The sequence below is a fragment of the Lepidochelys kempii genome, chromosome 7 (assembly GCF_965140285.1).
Source record: "Lepidochelys kempii isolate rLepKem1 chromosome 7, rLepKem1.hap1, whole genome shotgun sequence".
NCBI lineage: Eukaryota > Metazoa > Chordata > Testudines > Cheloniidae > Lepidochelys > Lepidochelys kempii.
In genome coordinates, this window is record NC_136386.1 from 18495300 (window position 1) to 18516489 (window position 21190).

The 21190-nt window shown below is 43.2% G+C and overlaps 1 protein-coding gene across 3 annotated transcripts in view; it reads right to left on the reverse strand.

The window, feature by feature from the left end:
- Nucleotides 1-2018: 2018 nt before the first annotated feature.
- The window catches only part of SRGAP3 (SLIT-ROBO Rho GTPase activating protein 3), a 226581-nt gene continuing 207409 nt past the window's right edge, over nt 2019-21190 (reverse strand). For all 3 annotated transcript variants that reach the window (XM_073351215.2, XM_073351214.2, XM_078853575.1), the window contains 7 exons: nt 19470-19575; nt 19004-19231; nt 16985-17064; nt 13589-13769; nt 10045-10194; nt 9326-9653; nt 2019-6351 (listed from right to left, as the gene is read on the reverse strand). In XM_073351215.2, the coding sequence (XP_073207316.1) occupies nt 5935-6351; nt 9326-9653; nt 10045-10194; nt 13589-13769; nt 16985-17064; nt 19004-19231; nt 19470-19575 (1490 nt within the window). In that variant the 3' untranslated portion in view covers nt 2019-5934. The remainder of the gene's footprint in view (nt 6352-9325; nt 9654-10044; nt 10195-13588; nt 13770-16984; nt 17065-19003; nt 19232-19469; nt 19576-21190) is intronic.

Below are 21190 nucleotides of genomic sequence, written 5' to 3' on the forward strand. Positions count from 1 at the left end.
TAAGGATAAGTGCAGGGTCCTGCACTTAGGACGGAAGAACCCAATGCACAGCTACAGACTAGGGACCAAATGGCTAGGCAGCAGTTCTGCGGAAAAGGACCTAGGGGGTGACAGTGGACGAGAAGCTGGATATGAGTCAGCAGTGTGCCCTTGTTGCCAAGAAGGCCAATGGCATTTTGGGATGTATAAGTAGGGGCATAGCGAGCAGATCGAGGGACGTGATCGTTCCCCTCTATTCGACATTGGTGAGGCCTCATCTGGAGTACTGTGTCCAGTTTTGGGCCCCACACTACAAGAAGGATGTGGATAAATTGGAGAGAGTCCAGCGAAGGACAACAAAAATGATTAGGGGACTGGAACACATGAGTTATGAGGAGAGGCTGAGGGAGCTGGGATTGTTTAGCCTGCAGAAGAGAAGAATGAGGGGGGATTTGATAGCTGCTTTCAACTACCTGAAAGGGGGTTCCAAAGAGGATGGCTCTAGACTGTTCTCAATGGTAGCAGATGACAGAACGAGGAGTAATGGTCTCGAGTTGCAGTGGGGGAGGTTTAGATTGGATATTAGGAAAAACTTTTTCACTAAGAGGGTGGTGAAACACTGGAATGTGTTACCTAGGGAGGTGGTAGAATCTCCTTCCTTAGAGGTTTTTAAGGTCAGGCTTGACAAAGCCCTGGCTGGGATGATTTAACTGGGAATTGGTCCTGCTTCGAGCAGGGGGTTGGACTAGATGACCTTCTGGGGTCCCTTCCAACCCTGATATTCTATGATTCTACGATATGCCAGTTTACACCAGCTGCGATTCTGGCATAAATGTTTCTTCTCTTTGCATTTTACCCACATGCCACGGACTAAAGGAGGCTGTTTAATCTACTCCTTCAACAGCTAATCTCGCCAGATAAAAATGCCACTTTAAACATTTTAGGCCTCAGTCACTCACATCAGTAGAATTCCATCTGGAAGGGACAGAGACCTTTAACTGTAAATACAAGTAGAAAATTGTGGCCCCGTGTGCTGACTGGGACGGTCCATAGTCTGTTCCTGTACTGATCGCTGGCTAGTCACCAGTGACTCATTGCTAATTTACCATTACTTAGGTCTAGCCTCAAACAGCTCTGTTCGATGGTATTCATAACAGTGCAGTTTGATACCATATTCCTGGCCAACATTCCATGTTACTGCAGCGATGGCATTCTGTCAGTGCAAGTTCCTGGCTTTCACACTCACCGCTATCTGTCTATTCAGTAGGACTCCAAGTTAATGTAGCCAGCTGGGCTCATCTCTGCTGCCAAACACAGTAAAGTGGCAGCAGTTTTCAGTTCTAGTCTTTCCTTCTCCTCGCAACACAAACAATTCACACACACACACACACACACCCTCTCATTTATTTTCCAACAATAGAGATGGAAACGCCTCTTCCGTACTCTTAGTCCATGAGCTCAGCTCACCCCACCCCGAATGGTGTTCGGGTTCAGTGTAGTACAATCAAACCTGAAGACACGGTTGTAGGTTATCAATTTTTCTGAACTGAACGGCTAACTCAAGAGAAATACCCGAAAGACACAGAGCCTCTTTAATGTAATAATGAATAGTGTACATTAATATACACCATGCACACACAATAATTTATAGCAAGACCATAGCCTCTGCGCCTTTAAATCCATTCTTAAGGCTTACTTCTGCTACAAAGAAACCTGTCATCAGGTCGGAAGGGGAAGGGTGAAAATGAAAAACAAAAAGTATATTTGTACATAAAAGTTGTTTATTTTTGTGTTTTCCCTCCCATCTTTATCAGTCAGATGGCTTCAAAGATTTCAAACTTTTTGCCCATCTTGGGTTTTGTGCAGTGCTCAGCACACAGGCCCAGTGCTGACTGAGGTCTTTGGACACTACTGAACCATCCTTGTTGTTTGTTACTAATGTATCAAATAAATGCCTAGAAAGGTGTATATGCCCAGAGGATAGTCATTTCCCCAAGCACAGTGTTTATATTCCAGGTGTTTCGAAATCATGACTAATATTTGAGAAAAGTTAAGCAGTTTTATTCAACAGGATGAGTCCACATCCAACCAGTGGCTTGATTTACATGGCATCATCAGCATACATGACAGAGGATCCAATCAGACATTCTAACCGAATGGCATTTTATCATACATTACAGAGACAATATCCATAGAGGGACAACAATCATTATACAAGGCAGTTTCTAAGGTTTTCTGGCATGAACAAAAAACAGCCACTCAGAAGCAGATCAGAATCAGGAGGTCTACTGACATATTGTGAAAACTGCAACACTGCTAGTAAATAATACAGTCCAGGATTTACAAAAAGAATCTATCAGGTATACTTCAGTCTAAGGAAGAAAAGTGCACTGTCATTATCATTAAAGGGACTGACACAATTACAATGGTTGCTTAGGAGCGTCTATACAGAACTAATATCAGCGTGGGTGCAATTGCTTTAAAGTCAGCATTGTTAAATGCATCAATGGGTCAACAGAAAGACTGCTTCAATGAGCCATGGGGGAGACAGGCCAAAGGAATGGCTAGACTAGTGACTACCTACTTCTGGGAGTTAACAGAAGTAGTTTTGATAAAGCAAAAGGAGGTTATTTTTGGGGGGAGGCAAAGACTCACAGCAACTGAGGGAGATGATTCAAGACTTTTGAATTTGCTCTGCACAGCAGAGAATCAACTTCTTAAAGAGCGCCCTTTCCTGGCCCATCCTAGAGACTTGGGCTCTCTGTTGATGTCTCTGTATTATAATCAAATGGGTGGAACAGTTTTCATTTGAAACAAGAGAAAATGATCCTTCCGGGTGAGCATTTCCAGCTGCTGCTTCGACCAATTTGTAAACTGTAAATTTCACAGTACCCTTACGTGAACAGAACTGAGATCATGTTGAAGTCTATAGAGAGGTACAAATTATCAAGATTAAGTTATTCAAAACATGAGCAGGTTCCAGTTATGATGCTTGTACAGCATACTGCAAGTGGTTTAATTTTGTGCTGAGCTGAATGACAGAAAAATACATATTTTTAATTTACAGTAGTCGCCCCAAACTGCAGTTTGACGGCAATATTAAAAAGGGGTAGTTTTTTTCTTTAAATTTAATAGTCTTTTTTAAAGGACTTGAAAAGCAATACACCCACAGCACGACATAACAGTACGTAAGAAATCATGATCTGTATACAGCTCCGAGTACATTAATTCCAAGCATTTGTTCTGGTGCGCAAAAGGCACTTAGATAAGAAAACAAGCATTAAAAAAAGCAAAAATAAAAGGTAATAATTTAATGCAAAAGACACTGGAATTTATACCACATCTTTTGGGGGGGGGGGAGAATAAAGATGGTTTTGCTATTAAGTCATTGTTGAAAATATATATATAAAAAAAAGTCAGACTACCAAAGTGAGTGTTCTCAAGGAATTAAGTGGAAAAAATTACTGGCAATGATTACACAACAATTGTGCCAAATGGGGGCTTTTTCACTCCCCCGAAAAGCACATTTGCTGGTTCATTACTAGAACAGACTGACAGACCATTTGAACATCTGCTGCCCATAATGACAAAGGCAATGACCTCGGGGTTAGGAAAGGGGGGGCAGGGGGGGAAATCATGACCAAAAATAATTATCAATATGAAGTAATTGTGGTAATTACAAATGTCAACAATGTTAATAGACAAGTACGTAAACACCATTTCCTCTTGTAATACTATATTGAGGAACAATAGAATCACTACATACAGTACTTTCCCCCCACACACACTGTACACTGAAAGGTTAGGTTTGTGTTTTTGTTTTTATTTTATTATTTCTTACATTGAGCTATCTACTAAGTGCAAAGATTTGGTGAGTGGCATTGGCTTTCATCTAATTTTAACCTATTTTCTTTTTACAGTTTACATTTTAACAGTTACTTTCCAGCATTTAAGCAAGTACAGCAATATATAACAGACTAGAACAGGCAAGAGACAGTTAAGAGAAGAGGATATGTGGAAGTGAAACATGCTTGTGCACTGGACACAGAATAAGAACGAACACCTAATCAGTTCCATTGGATTTGTGTTAAGATTCCTCTATATCCAGTCAAGTAAATGTTACCTTGCACAAACCATAGGGTTTCCCATTGTTTTATGCACATGGATAAGTTATGGATTGGACTCCCAAATGAGAGGTGCTAACATGATAAGATTCAAAGGGCTAGATCACCCCACTGGTCTTTTCCATCTGTACATTCTATGACAGAAATATTGGATTGTTCACCTGGAGATGTGAAGGATTCTGCGTTCGGTGGTGGCGGCTCAGATGTCGGATAGAAAAGCAAAAGAACTTAAAAAACATGCCATGGGATGCTGAAAGAAGCTGAATTTTAATCTCAACTCCCAACGAGGCAGCAAGGTTTGTTCACTTATTTTGCTCACTGACCGCTACTGCAGCAGAAATCAGATTAAGGAAAAGGAATTAAGGTGTGAAAAAGGCTAGTACAGCATCTGTGCGGAGTTTGAGTGAGACTCATCAAGACCTGTTTCATGTCTTCAGATGACATATGATTGTATGGAAAAAATCAAAATTAAACCACAGGTCAACTCTATGAAAAGCTGGTCAAGAAGTAAAACAAAAATAATAAAAAGAAACATGGAGTATCTTGTATTCAGTGATTAGAGAAGAGACTTAGTTATCAGACAAAATATCATGCAACCCCTAGTTCTTTCTGCATATTTTTTCTCTAGGTTAAATGTTCAGAGGAAAAATAAAATATAACTTCTTTTGCATAAACTCATACTGCTGTATTATATAGTACAGTACAGAAAGTGCAAAATATCACCCCATCAGATCAGTTATGCGTCTGATATGGTCAAATATGGCTCATGCTTTTCATGCAAGACGACAATCTGAATCAAGACCCTCGTGTACTGCTGTGCAACTTTAAATAAAGGAATGTTATCTTTTCAAAGCCTCCTTGCCTGTTTAGTCCCAATTTGTTAAGATGTCATTAGTTAATAAAAGGCCAGGGGAGAAGGGGAAATGAAACATTTCAATACTTTATAAGTTAGCCTATTTATTTTTTACCACAGGTTTCTTACTAGTCCTTGTCGGTTTTGAAATCTTCAAGACAACCTAAGTTTTGTGGTTTCTTTTTGTACACACCTAGCACTGCTATGTCGTGGAGTAGATATTTATACACTTTATCCCAGTATATAAACTAAAGGAATAAAATGTTTCACTTGGCCGTATCATATTCTGTACAACCTACTGGCTGGGTAACAGCCGCAAGATTCAGAGGTGAAACGAAGAAATCTTAAGACTGAATGCAAAGAAAAAGAAATCCACCCAGCTTGTTGAGAACGGTCACTAGATGCATTTCAATTTCTTCTCTGTAGGCCAATAGTTGAGCAAAAACAGCATGTCTTCTCTTTTTTTTTTAAATGCCAACTACTGCAGAATAGAAATTCCAGGATTGATCTTGTATTGCTTGATGCTCAGTTGCTCCACACACGCACGCACACACAAGTATTCTCAAAAAAATTAAAATCAACCAAACAACTTTAGAGAGGAAATTTCAGGGCAAGTTTCTGAGGTAAATCTACTAAAAAAAAAATTATTGAACTTTGTACACTTTATATATATACTTCTACACAGATTGTTTATTCTCCAGTGACAATACGCAGGACAGCCATCTTATTCTGCCATACAGTTTTACTGCAATCTTGGTAAAATGCTTCTGCACCGATGTGTGTATCTATAATGGAATTGTTAGGTCTCAGGCCTACACACTGGTTTTCCTACTGAAGTTTTCTTCAGAGCATAATTTTTCCATCTTTTCCTTTTAAAGAACAAGACTGTTTGCAGAGTTATGATTTCCACTCAAAAAAAAAAAAAATCCAGATATTGACTTTTTTCCACCCCTCAACTAAGAATCCCTTGCTGCAGAGCTACATGGTGCCTGATTTATCCGAGGAGCTATTGGGGTAAATCTTCTCTGTGGGCGTCACTGCAGGACTGCCCATTCCTGAACTGCTACTGCTGCTTGATCGGTGTTGAACCACCGGTCTGACGGGTCTCATGGGTGGAGGCCTAAGCTGAGCCCCAGCAAGCCGGGCTGAGAGGGCTGGTTTAAAAGTAGTCATCATTTCAGTGGTGGAACTACTGCTGCGTCTCATGGCGGCATCAGGGTCTCGAATCATGATGGTGTGAAGTGGGCTGGCAGGTTCTGAGTTGACAGAGCCCCCTTGAGGAGTCTTCATTGGCTCCAGGGTGTCAAGAACGACATCAGGGGCCTGCTTCACAGTGTTCTGTCTCTCGAGCTCACGCAGCTCATTCAGAGCAGTGCTCATGGTCTTCTCAATATCCTGTCAATGTGATAAGCAAAAGTGTCATCAGCATCCCTGCATTTTAGCATTGCTTGGGCTTTCCTGCAGTTAACTCTGCCGTCCAATGGAGCTTTACCCCGTCTCAGCCTAAGTGCAGTTGTTTTCTGCCTCACCATGGCCATATGCCCTTAAATCCTGAGAACTCCTGAGCTTCTGCGACTGCACTGACATGAGGTGCTGGTGCTCACCACCTCTCATGAGCTGGCCTCTAAAGAAGGAGCTGGCTCTGAGAGGAGATGTAAAACCCAGGTCCTGACCACAGGCAGGCACCATGCATCTTTGAAATCCTGCACCTTTGACATCAATGGGAGTTCTGGCAATGATTTCAAAGGCAGCAAGTCCTAAACACCCTATAATATCATGTAAAGTTACCCCCAGAACCCAGTGCAATTCCAGGTGGGGGAATTAATTTTTGCCTACCTCCCCTATGCAGTTTGTTTGATACAATATTCTTCTCCATTCTCTGACCTAAGTTATCATGCAGTGTTGTTGTCTCTCAGCAGTTACCAAGCTCTGCTCTAGAGACGGCTGCATTTCACTGATGGGAGGCATATCCCTTGCTGTATCTACTTTTACAGATGTGTGGTAAGTCTGAATTATCTAATGTTTATAAAGTGTTTTGTGGTCTTTGGATAGTGTTCAAGGTATTATCATCAACAAGAGGGAGTCAAAAGATCACTATCAGCCAGGTTAGGACCCACAGCTAGGTTTCATTAAATATAAAAGAGTTACAAAATTAGCAATATTTTCACAGGGCCAGATCCAAAGCTGGTGTAAACTGACATTGCTCCATTGACTTTGATAGAATTACTGATTTATACCACTTGAGGATCTGGCCCATGATTTTAAAAAAAGACTAAGAAAACCATTTGATATTTTGGTCTGTTCTTAGTTGTGATATATCTCCTTTCCCCTCCCCCCCCCAACTCAGTGTTTGCAGCTCGGGTGCCACTTCCATGAGCTAGTGCATGAGAAGCATGTGAGAAGCATGAGTGTGTGAAACTGACAGAGGCAGATTGTTTGCACTGGGCAACCAAACAGCAATGCAGGAAGTAAACAAAGAAAATCCAGTGGTGGAAGAGGAAATGAGACTGGAACACTTCTTTAAATATACTGTTAGCTGGACTTTTAGTTTGCCAGGACCAGCAAACAACCAACTAGAAATATTCCCAGGCTGAAAATACACCAGCACACGCCCATGTGACCTCAGTGGGAAAATGCCGGTAGGAGAGAGCAGACCTGAACTGCTCTAACTTACTCCAGAGGCTGAACTGGGCTCTGGGGGGTGCAAAGGTGGCACAAGGCACAGCTGAGTCATTTACTGTGGCAGGCTCTGCTTTTCACTTAACCTCTATAGCCTGCGGTAGCTTATTTCTTTCTCACCAACGCTCTTGCCGCTGGCATTTCTTCCTACATTGGGAATAATGGGCTCAAGTAGGAAGGGGCCAGTTCTCATGGTAGTGATTTGTGAAGCATTGAACAAAGCGCTCTTCTTGGCATCCGCGAGATAATAATGTTTTATACGGTTCACTGCTTTGAATGGTGAAGTGGACCAACTGCCTGGAATACAAAAAGAATCCCTATTTTCCTGAGAAAAAGCAGGTCTGGAATAATGGTATTTACAACAAATCCATTTTTGAGAACAAAAATATGGCATATACCTTTAAAAATAAAGCAGACACATGGCTTAGGCTTGCTGTAGCAAAAAAGTGTCATAATAACAATGAGCAACAAAGGAACAACATGCGAGCATCAGGCAACAGCCCCCACGGAAGAGACTGAGGTGTGAAAAGCTCAAGAAGCGCTTCATTAAAACCAAACAGCTACACAAAATCTCTGGGCAGCCCAACCACCAACCTCCACAGAGGGAGGAGGCACAATCCAGAGAAAAAAGAACAGGAGGACTTGTGGCACCTTAGAGACTAACAAATTTATTTGAGCATAAGCTTTCGTGAGCTACAGCTCACTTCATCGGATGCAAACAGTCCAGAGAAAGAAAATGCTCCCCCACTCACACCGTCCGGCCAATTTTTCTGAAAGACTGCCCAGCATGCCAACTTCCTTGAATTCAAACGCACAACATGCCTGACGTTCCACCGCCTTGCATTGTGTGCCATCACTGACACCTGTGTAAAGCAGAGGTAAACTCCGGATTCTCTCCTCTCAGTGGAGAATGGCACAGTTTTATACCTACTTTCACAGGAGGCAATAGCTACACAAGGGGGAAGGTGGTATCGCGGCTTCTGTTATGTTTGGATCACAAACAACACTCTCTGATCTTGTATGTATCTGTGTATCAATGGCCCACGACAGACCTCAAAGCACCTTGCAGTTTTGTGCCCTGACTCTGGTATGAATTCTGTGAGGTAGAGTTGCCCCTGTTGTGAGTTGGAGCTGCAGCTGAAAGATCTTAGCTTCTGATTTCAACAGGTCTCACAGGCTACATGTAGCCTGGTCAGTACTTGAATAGGAGGCATCCGTTAAAAAATTAAGAGTACTTCAGGATGTGTTGCTGGTAAATTAGGAAGCAGTAATGAATCAATATTGAACCCACTGCGTATCACAGTGCTAGAGGGCACTGTGTCGCGCGAGAGAACATTTTTTGGATTAGACATAAAATGGGAGGTCTGGCCACATATGGTTACTAACAAACCTAAGGTGTGTTTTCCAAAAGCAGGGATGTTAGCCCTGGGTATCTCAATCAAATTCTTATTGGAGTAATTAAGTTCTGTCTCTTTAAATCCCCCCTGAAGTTCTAAATAGAGACAGTATTCCTCTTTAACTTCCTGTCCTGTTCATGAACAGCCACCAGATTTCATCCTACAGGTGGCTGCAATGCAGTGGTGGGTGAAGAGATTCCTCTAGATAATTGTAAAGGGCTTTGAGATGAAAGGCACTCTGTACTGTACCTCCAGTCTCCACAGCACACAGAGCCATCTAACAGCCCTCTTACCTCAGCAAGTGCTTCCGCTTCCAGAGATTTCTGATCTCCAAGACTACTGTGCCGAGTAGACCCACAGGTCGATCTCAGTGGGTGGCCATCAGACAAGGCCTTCCTGTCTGGATAATTGATGCTGCCGGCGCTGCCAAATGTGGCCATTCTGCGCTTCTCAGGGCTCTCAATCCTGCCTCTGTTGAGTGGTATTTTGTGGGGGCTGCTAGGACATGCTGCTGCTCGAGGAGGGGTGTCTATACCAGGACCCATCCCTCTTGGGGGGCTATGGGTGTCCCCTCCACTCCGACGACGAGGGATGGCTGCGCCATCAGATCTCAACCTTACTCTGCAAAGAATTCATTGAAAAGCAGTTAAATTAGATCATTACCTGGCATTTCAGATTTGATTGCATGCTGTGAAATCCCCAGTGGATCAGCTCTGAAAGCCCATATCAAGTCAAAATATCGATCTTTCACCATGAAAGAACCCAGCCAACAGGGGTGCTACAAATTTTGGAGAGTGCCAAGAAGCAGCAACCATAATATTTTGAAGGCTGTTCGAACTGATGAATCTGTTTGGCTCCCTTCTAGTTTAAATATGGCATAAATAGTACAAGTTGTTCTCTGGTTCTTACTGCATCGTAACATTGTAATTATCCTGCCCTCAATGGTGTGTCACAATATATTTGTCTTTCACAGTAAAAGGCCACCCATACCAAAGTGGATCAATTGCCCTACCGGCCCATTACTCCCCCAAATCCATAGTCTGGAATATGATCTGTCGGAGACTGGATGTCATTCTTTGATGAGGCTTTATCATCCAGCAAGGGTCCACTGCTTGCCTCGCTGTCTGCCTTCTGACTCAAACTGTCGGAGAATGCATCATCCCTATGAGAAATGAAACTCTGCATCAGGCAGGCAGATAACGGAGTGCCTCACACATGAAAGAAGAGTGTGGCCTCTTAGCATTTTCATACCTTTGGAACCCTAATGCATCCACTCCAACCAGGGGGGGAAATAACATTCATTAGCACCCAACAAGGAGAGAGTGGGGTCTAGCGGAAGAAAAGGAGGCCAGTCTTGAGTCCTAGTCTTGGTTCTGCCATTGTGTCACCTGTGGCAAGTCCCTAAACTAGAAGCCGAAATCTTGGCCTGAACATCTTCAAACCAGATCCAAAATTAACAGTGAGCTGAACCCGAGCCCCAGATCCAAACTCCCCTGAAGTTAGGGAAAGTTTGACTCTAAGCTTCATGGCTCAGGCCTGGTCTCTACAAACCTCCCTGTGCTTCAGTTTAGCCATTTATAATGCAATCCTAGGTACAGTACCTATTCCACAGAGGCATGGTGAGACACAATGAGTGAGTGTTTGTCCGGGGCACTTGAATCCTTGGATTAATGGCCATCTAGATGCAGTGTAAGCCTCAAAGATAATCAATGGTGCAGTGCAAATTTACACCTGCCGAGGATCTAACAGTGAATCTGGACTGCTCAACTCTATTCTTTTATGGAGCCAATGACTGACATGTTTCAAACCTCTTGGAGCTTTACTAATTATTTAGGTGCTGTTCTACTCTTGAACAAGCAGCAGCATCTGAGCCAGTAACAGGAGAAAGGTACACATGACCAGCTAGAAACTTGGCAAGGAGACAAAAAAAATAAACTCAGCACGTGGCTCGGTTCAGTTATTGGCCACCCCATGGAAGGTACAAATATCTTCACACTAGTTACTTATGAAACTAGGGAGCAGTGTTGGGGAGCGGACAGGCAACCTAACTGCTCTGGTAGGCAGAAGAGCCTTTCATGGTAAGAAACCCAAACCCTCAGATGTGTGCTTTCCTGAAAGGCTCAGCTGGTAACATGACATGAGCAGAGGCCCCAGGTCTTTCACACCTTTGGGCATCAGAAGCTGAGGGTGCAGTGGAAGGCTGAAACTTGGAGCTTGGGACAAGGTCCCTGAATGTCCTGCGTCCCTCTGAAATATCTGGTAGTCACTGACCATTTATGGCCTGATCCAAAGTCCATTAAACTGGTGGAAAGACTTCAACAGGCCTGGGGAACAGGCTCAGAGCAAATGCTCTTTTGTTTCCTCTGCCACCAGGGTAGCTCTGTATGTAACATGCCTTTGGTGTCTGCATTAGCTTCTTCCCTAAAATTTCCCACCCAGCTCCACTGTTCTAGTGTACAATGACTGCTAGCACTTTCACTACAGAGGCATCTAAACACCTCCTGTATCCAGAGCCCAGCCCCCACGTAAGTTAGAGCAGTCATTGTGGCTTTTTCTCAGCTGCCTATAGGCCACGCTGTGGTCTCAATAGCTGGAGCATGCATGCACCCTCTTGCCTCTGACATATCCCTGTTCCAGGGTATCCAAGGAGGGGCTGACAAAGAGCTGCCTGCACCTGCTCTATGCTGTGCAGGTAACACCTGTGCACCAGGGGAATTCCCAGCTCGGAGAACCTGACGGGAGTGGTGCAAAAGGGCTGGAAGACAGTCAAGAACTGGACTGTTTTTAGTTTAATATGTTTAATCATCACTTGAAAGTGGGGGAGTGGGAGGGAGTCAGATTAAAACGAAAAAGCGTGATGAAGGCTGTGTAAATAGCTGAAAGGCCTGAGCACCTGAGAGACTGCCAATCGCTCCTGGGAGAAATCCATTTGGGATCAAATAAGCTCCCTGGCTGTCCTCTAGGGCCCAATGCTGCAAAGTGCTGAGCATCTTCAACTCCCACTGCAGTCACATTGCAAAAGGAACTCAGCACCGGCCAGGACTGAGCCCCAAGTTTCTGATAAAGGCCCCAAGGAGCCCATCCTTGCAAATCCTGCTCATTTTATTTCTTGGCAAAGAAATGCCCTGCAAGGGTTGTCCACATGCAGGTTTGTTTCACAAAAAAACAGCAAAAAATAAATGTCAGTTGATGGACAAAAATGCAGTAGATATTTACTAAGATTTTTTTCAGGCTTCATCCCATTTCAGACCCCACAGAGCGTATCTATGCCGGGAGCAGGTTTAATTGTAAAAATCAGCCACATCAGGTACATTATTACATATTCTGATTTGTATTTATTATGCTGTGCAGATAAATTAGCCCCCAATACCGTCTGGTTAACAGTTCACCTAATGAAAAAAAAAAGTGCTCTCATTTAGTATTCAAAGAATTATTGGATGCAAAATAATGCAACAGTACATGTCAGAAATTGTCTGCCTATATTGCTGGCTCAGCTCTTTCATGTATGTATTCAATAATACAGTGCTGAAAGAGACATGCAGTGGTTTAATAATTGCCATTCAAGCAAAGAACAAAGGTAAGAAGATAAAATTTATTTGCAATCAAAGATGGGAAGAATTCTTAAAACAAATAAAAGAACATTTTAAAAAGTTGCCAAGTGACTTAGGAGCCTCCCAAGTCCCATTTTCAAAAGTGACTTGGGCACTTAGGAGTGGCTCATTGACTTTCAATGAGACTTTGGCTCCTAAATGCCTGAGTCACTTTTAAAAATGGGAATTGGATGTTTTTGAAAATTTTGCACCAAACTCCCAAAGCAAATTAAGGGGAGAAAAAAAACCATTACAGTTCATCCAGTGAGTGTAGATTACAAATGTCTTGCTTAAGAGGTATGGATTAATTGTTAGAGCACAGGACCAAAAGCCAGGAATTCCTGATTCTTGGCTCCAACACTAGACCTCTCTGCCTCAGTTTCACCATCTGTCTGAGCTTGACACCCACTCACCTGCACCACAGGGCTTTTGAATGATTAGTCAATGTCTGTGCAGTGTTTTGAAAATGAGCAGAGCTACAAGTGTTATTATTCATGATGGCTTTCGATTTGAACAGCATTTTACAAAGAAATTAGTCAAGATTTAACGCCTGAGGCCAAGACTTTCTGAAACAGGAGCCTACCGTTACCTGCCTTAGCTAAGATTTTCAAATAAGCCTCAAGGAGTCAGGTGCCCAAATGCCACTGAAATTCAATGAGGCATTTAACTCCCTTAGGCTCCTTTGGAAACACCGGCCCTGTGCCCATATTTTAGATACTTAAATAAACGGGCAGATTTTCAAGTGTGTGCAGACCCAATGGCTTGCACTGAAGTTAACAGGACTTTTGTTTCTTTCACAAACAGCTTAAATCCTGGCTTTTGGACATCAGGGATGTGCAGGCCCCCCACAAGCTCTCAGCACTTTTGAAAAATCAGGCCACTCATTTAGGTGGCTAAATAAGGCTGTAGAAGCCTAACTGTAGACACAGTTTTGACACTCTTGCCCCACTTAAATTGCCCACTCACATGTCTTGTACAACTATGTACTGATGTGGTATGAGGCCATCCACACCGTTATGGCGCCCTTCCCACCAGTCCTCCGATGCACGATGGTACAAGAGGAGCGAGGCTCCTTTCTTAAAGGAGAGCTCTCGCAGGGACCGACCAATGTAGTCAAACTTCGCTATTGCTTCAATCTGTTCCACTTCTGAAAAAGAGAGAAAACAAAACATATATAGGCATGGTCTCCTCAGAAATCACCTGAGCCCCATCAGAGGCCTCATACCCACATGACATTGATACGACTCTCCATGCTTCCTGACAACATTTTCTACTATGTACTGTCCATCCTTCTAGGACTGCTAAATTCTCATTGGTTTTCCAGACTCCCATGCAAGAGGAGACAAAGAAAAGCTACAAAGCTAATGGGAAGTAATTAAAATTTCATTGCATGTAAGTGATGTTCCCAGCTGTGCCACCATATTTATTCATGGCCACCCATATTTATAAAGTCTTTTCTTTTGGTTATGGATTCCGATTCTTCCTAGGTGGGGGACATTGTACATTTCACTCACATCCCTGGGATCAAATCAGCACTTGGCTACTGCTTCAGATTAGATTTCACCCCTTTTCTTTATTCTGGAGGCAGTTTGGTCTGAATTATTAATGGGTAGCAAATACTCTCGGAGGATTCCCATCGGGAGAGTGAATATAAAACCTGAGCTATGCTGATACCCACCATCCATCATCAAATCACTTCTCTAGACTCCCCCCACTACTCTGCCACACCGCACCCCATCCAATCTGAGCGCCACCATTCATCAGATATTTCAGAATCAGTGTCTAGAGGCCAGATTTTCAAAAGAGCTCAGCTGCCATTACAGCACCAAAATTAAGTGGCCAGGTTTCCAAAACATGCAGCAGCAGTCAGTGCACTGAGCAATTTTTAAAATCTGGCCCAGAGTGTCACCATGGGAGGGGCTGGGTGCTGAGCACTTTTGAAAAGCTGTCTTTTATTTAGGTGCCTGACAAGTAGCAGAGCTCTTTTGAAAATCTGGTTCCAATTGTGAACGCTGAGCACTTGAAAAATCAGACCAGCAACTCTCCTGAAAAGCTGTTTTTGCAATAGCAAGGCAGAGACGACATCTCCCTCAGGATTGTGAGAGCGCTAGACTGCACAGTGCATTACTTAAAGCAGTTTATCAGATTCACATTAAATGCAAATTATTGGATTTAGGCAGCAGTGTGCACCACTCAGCCCACTATCAAGGCCATCAGTAGGTGCCAGCAAGAGAACAGCTTATGTAGCCTGGTTTTCTTCGACACCTGCCTCTTGTTTTTAAGCCCTATCTGCAATGCAGAAAAATGGGGACCGACAGGGGCAGCAGCAAAGCTAAATAGGGCAAATTAACCTTGATCTTTCAGATCTGCCCCATTCTCATTAAAATATGGAAACTTCCTTCATTCCATCTGCTGCCTCTTTGAATTGCAGGCTCAGCACCTGCTGGTAATCAGGATCTGACCTACCCTTCTGCTTAGCAACAAAGAAGGAATGAGGCAGGCAGTGCTAGGGAGGGGGAATCTGCAATATATTGACAGACTCCCCAGTCTTCTCTCTCTTGTGACACCATCCCCCATTGTTTGAGATGTTCCTTTGTGCTAGATCGGTCACCCTACGATACATATTTTTGCTCAGTACAAATGATGTGACATTTGGGGCTATTACGGGAGGGAAGGCAGATCAATGGAGGAAGCTCACTGGAGAAACATAATAGGAGAGGCTATCAGAGGAGCTTTCAGAGCCCTGATAAAATATTGAGCTTTTCAGCAGGGAGTGTGCATGGGGGGTAAAGAGAGAGACAGAGTATGTAAATTCATCAAATAAAGCCGCTCTTCTTCTCCACACTTGCATCACAGTTAATCACCCGGAAACTCAATCAGAACTATTAATGTGACCATCCAAGCATAAAATTGGCTAAATGGCAGCTTGCTCTCCTTCACCTTTGAGTCACAGTAGCTCCAGTTTGCAAAAACGTAGAGTGCCTTTTTTGTTAAAGACCCATTTCCAATCATCTGAATTATTAGATGAATTATTACATCTCCTTCCTGCCCCTTGTGCCATCTTTTTACAGGGCACCAATTAGGGCCACTTATGCCATTTCCACATCAAGTGTCAGAAAGGCATTCAGGGTTTTACAGCAGTCGAAGAAATCAGTGGAAACAACCGCAATAAAGAAAGTAGACCACAGGTGTGCATAGCAGTGCCTCACACAGATTTTAAAGTGCACCTTCACTCTGCAAAGTAACTCAATTAAAAAGGCATCTGGGACTCTGGCTTTATCATCTCTTAATAATCCCAAGACAAATTTGTTTAGTTTACAATTATTTTTCCAAAAAGCCACAGCTGCAAATGCAACCTGGATATGGAAAGCAAACTGGGCTCTATTTTGGTTTGTGCATCACAGCTAGAAAAGAAAGATTCTGCCCTCATTGTCACCTAAGCAATGCCCTTACAATCAGCATAGATTGCAGAGATTTCAGTGATGGATAACTAGGTCCCGCATGTGGAATTTAGTTAACAAGTCTGTTGCCAGAACAGAATCCAGCACCTCCCATCATAGCTGCCTCAGCTCCACAGGTCTGAAAGGAGTCAGACAAAGTTCAGATTTATTCGTGTCACTAAAGAAAGCAGACCTGACTGTGAATAAATAGAGGGAGCAGATGTTTTGAAGAAGAACGGAACCACTTTGGCTAAGGTTTCTCTTCAGAGTAGGGCCATTGGGTGGGTGTGACCCACAGCCCACTGACGTCAATTGAAAGACTCCAAGTGATTCCAGTAGGCTTTGGATCAGTCCCTTGAAATTCATGACTCTTCCTGTGGTACGCACAAGAACGTGGAGGTGAATGGAAAGGGGGTCTCAAATACAACAGGCCCTCCCCGCTGCCCTAGGCTGTACTTGTTGGTCACTTTCACACAGCAAGTCTCTATTGCTCTTTCCCCCACCACTCACATATCCATCAGGTGGTGACCATATTGTAAAAACAGGGGCCAAAAGCCAGCCTGGTCACCTGAATTCCAAATTAAAAAGAGAAGAGCTCACTGTCGGGATTAACGGGAGTATAAGGGGCAGTTCTGAATGCACTGTTTTAAAGCTCTCACAATACCACGGAATGAGACAGAAATGTATCCTGTGGCCTCCTGCACTCCCCTGGCCATGGTCTATGTTGATTAGATCCCTCTAGAGTGTTCATTAATATGCACATACACCGTCAGGCACATTGCAACATCTTCCCCCCTAAACAACCATATGGTAGTCCAAGCTAATTTGATTAGGAGCAAAATACACATTGCTTTCCTCCACACATGTTCCCCTGGCTCTTCCTACTCAGACTCAATTTTCCGCTGTTTATGTCTACACTCACCATCATCGCTGGTGTGTGGCTCCGTGCCGTTGTCATGGTCCACTTCATCAATGGTGCCCGGCTCGCTGTGGGGGCTGTCACTAACATTGAACAGTTGAAAAAAAGATACAAATGTAGTTTAAAAAAGAAGAATTAGATTCTACTTGCAGACTACACAGTAAAACAAGTTCTTGGGGCAAAATCCTGATGCCACTGAAGTCCATGGGAGTTGTGCCTTTGACTTTAAAGGGGCCAGGATTTCACCCTTTGTTTGTTTTCAAATAATGGCTCATCTCTGAACTTGCTCTCAGAAGACAGAGACTTTCATTCTATGAAATTCATATACAGGGCCTGAATCTCCACTGTCCAGCACCTCATGTCATCACTTACACCTGTGCAAAGCAGGGGCAAAACAAATTCTCCATTCACCCACTCGGTCTCAACGGTGGTATCATTTCACACTCTTATTGTACAGGCATTCATTGTGACAGCAGGTGCGAATCATGGGAGGCCCACAGGGATGAATGAAAGCTTTAAACACCTTGAACTTCAGGAATTTTGATCTAAAATTTTGTTTGAGCCCATTATAAAAACACTGACTCACTGTAAAAATTCAGATCTGAATCCAGGTTTGGATTTCAAGTACCCCCAAAATTCCTTGGTATCGATTACTGAGATCCTTTGTTTGAGCCTGGGTTAATGTCTTATAGTTTCCTCTGAATTGTGACTTTAAAGGGGCTCTTTCTGCAGCAGAAATGACCTGTGCAGTAAATCTTGCCCATTCCCCAATTCTGATAAGCAGAACTCTGAAGTGAAAACTCCCATTGAAGCAACTGTTCCTTTTTAACATTCACAAGAGAAGGCCAGAACAAGACATATAGAGAGATGGGTCCCAAGCCAAACACTGGCTTCATAATCTTGAGTCAATGGAACTTTTGTATGCATAACAACTGAGTAAAGAACTATGGGACTTCGATCAAAATTCCCAATTCAGGAGAAATTTGGTCACAACAACTGACCTAAAATTCAGCTTCTGTGTTAACAAGATTAACAAGTATGAAATCTTAGACCTAGAGAATTTTTGTTTAGCATAAATGCAAATACATTTTTAGAAAAAAAAAACCCAACTGTTGTCCTGAACTAATGTGGGAGGACTGGAAAGGGAAACTAACCATAAGCAAACTAGTCCATTGTCACTAGCAAAGCTGAGAGAAATGTGAAACATAACCAAGTTGCTACAGAAAAGCAAAGCAGATTTGTCAAATTCTCTTCGTTTTACTAATCTATGGTGTTACAGTAGAACCTCGATTTTAGAACCCCCAAACTTACAAATGACCAGTTCTACAAAGCATTTTCTCAACAAGGGTGTGGGAAGTGATGTTGATGAAGAACAAGCCGACATCCCTTCACATCCCAAAGCCCTCAATGCACTGGAAATGGCTTTGCAGTGGTTTGAAGGACAAGAAGAAAATGCCGCTGTGCACCATTCTGCAACGTATGCATTGCACTGACTGTAAGTTTGAGATGTTCTGTTTCATGACATTTGTGATTTTATGAACTCCTCTGTTCCCAGGGAGTTGTCAAACAGGGATTCTACTGTTTGGATAAGGATGCAGTAGCAAGGGATAAAGCCAGATCCTCAGCTCATGTAAACGAATGTCCTTCCAGCCAAATCAGTCAGTTGTTCCAATTTACATCAAATTTACACCAGTTGAGAATCAGATCCATGATGTTTATAACAGGAAGAACTGAATGAATTTCCACCTGGGGTTTACCCCAGACCTGTAAGGCCTGAGTGCTTGGCCCAAACTTCCCAAAGGCATTCTGCCCATCCCAATCTCTTAAATAGCTGCTTTTATAAGCCATTTCCCAGAACTCATGTGAACTGCAGTTAACCCCTTGTTCATCACGCACCAACTAGTAGCCCTGCATTGTCATAGACTCACTCTTGGCTTACAATGGAAAAAGATAAAGCTAGAGAGAGAAGTCTGGCCCTGTTTAGAGCACTAAAGTTGCTTATTTCAATCACCCATGTCTTACCAATACTCTTCCCCTCCAGTCATGCATTTCTCATACACAGGTCCTTCCAGCTCTCTGTGGTTGGGGAAGATGCCCTCGTGATTTATGATGATGGTTTTGATGACCTCATTTACATGGGCTTGGCAGGACACCGGATCCTGCCCGTCTGGAATGTGCATCAAAGTTGGTCCAAAGCAGATGGCCAGGTTGTAGGGATCCATCATGTTCTCATCACTGTACTGTGACAAGCTGCAAACACAAGCAACCCACAGGTAAAGTTCTGAGCCGTCTAATGTTGGCGCCAAAACCCAGCACTACAGAGAGTTCATGCAGTCATGCCTAGGAAAGACATTAAACCAGAGCACAGACACCAAAATATTAACAAACAAAATGCCTGTCAGCATTTGACTTGACAAGAAAAGGGAGGCCTCTGGAAAAGAGGGGAGCTAGCAGCTCAGTTAAATAAGAACCAGATAAACAGACTCACTGATTGAGGAAAGCAAAGAGGTATCTCATGACAACAATGACAACTCGGGGCAGAGTAATGATGATTTGCTGGATCTGGTGCACTCTTTCTGCAGGGTTCTCCATTTCTGGAACACAAGAATACATGGTAGAGTTATATGGTCAGGCACTTGCCTGAAGGGTTCTAGTGGCTAAACAACATAGTAAAGCATGGACTTTTATCCAGATCTAATAGCCTGACATGTAAGGGGGAAAAAACTTTGTGTTTCCAGACAGATCTGATTTATAATATGACACTAACGACCAAACATAGAAACATGTCTACCAAAATTGTGCAGCTCTGTGTGTACAAATGCCCATTTATGCCTGTAAATGTAGAATTTGCATGGAGAAATTCAGCGCATGCATTAAATTCTGCATCTAATTGAAACTAGATATTTCCATGGCTACATCTTTATTACCCGTATTTATACATTTGATCCCTAAACAGCTACTGCCATTTTCCAAAGGATTTGATAACAAAAGTTCTTCAGCTTTCCTATCCTACTTCTGTTTTAATTTTCTTTACTGCTTTATGGGCCTAATCCTGAGGTCCTTACTTAAGCTTGGTCTACACTAGAAAATTAAGTCGGCTTATCTGTATCACCTATGGGGTGTGAAAAATGCACATCCCTGAATGGCGTAGTTAAACTGGCCTAATGCTCAGTGTAGACAGCCCGAGGTCAACATTAGATCTGTTGACCTAGCTATCGCCTGTTGGGGAAGTGGCTTATCTACACCAGCTTGAGAACTCCTCCCATCGGCGTAGGTAGTGTCTACGCTGAAGAGCTGCAGTGGTGCTGCTGTAGTAGCATTTCAAGTGTAGACAAGTCCTTAGTCTTTCACTGAATCCTTGCTCTGTTTTTACTCACGTCCAACTCCCATCGACCTCAAATGAGAGTTTTGCCGGAGTACACTAACTCAGGACAGGATTTATCCCTCTATGCACACAATCAAAGCTAACATACTGTATTCAAAGCTGATCTATTTCTTTATGAAGTGTGACTTCAGGGACGTAGCGTGAGCACAGTGTTGGGAATACAGATGAGCGCACTGGTTTACATATGACCCACGCTATTCCCTGAACCTTCACTGCAGCTAAAGCACTTTTCCATGGCCCAACCACAGAACTAGACTCAACCTGAGCAGAGCCTTTACTCAAGGTGACAGTTTAATTAGCTTATCCCATATTCCACCCACCCCACCCCCTTTTTTTTTTTTAAATTGAGTGTCTCTGCTGTCCCAGGTTCTGTCTAAAATGGTACAAGAAAAGTGACTTCCAGGGCATTTCTGATCCAAAGAGAAGCAATCAATACCAAAGATTTTGTGAGAGCAGACACTCTTAGGAAATTCCCTGTCCAAGCTGGATGATCCAAGAGAGATTAATACTCGAGGGGTATGTTTTACACAGCCACAGCAGTGGACCTCAGTTGTCTCAGGTTACCAAGGCTTCCACTAGCACTCCAAAAACAGCCCAAGCCGCAACATCTACACCGCTAATTTTAGCGCAGTAATGCAAGCCCCATGAGCTCGAGTCTGTCGATCCAAGCCAGGAGGCTCATTGCCGCAGGCTCCGTAGATGTACCCTAAATGAACTGCCTGATGTTCAGGTGCTTAGTCAAATGGTGAACCTTGCTGAAGTTTGCGTATCACGCTGAAACACACAGGCTGCACGCAGCTGGTCAATATTTTTTGTTCAAACGC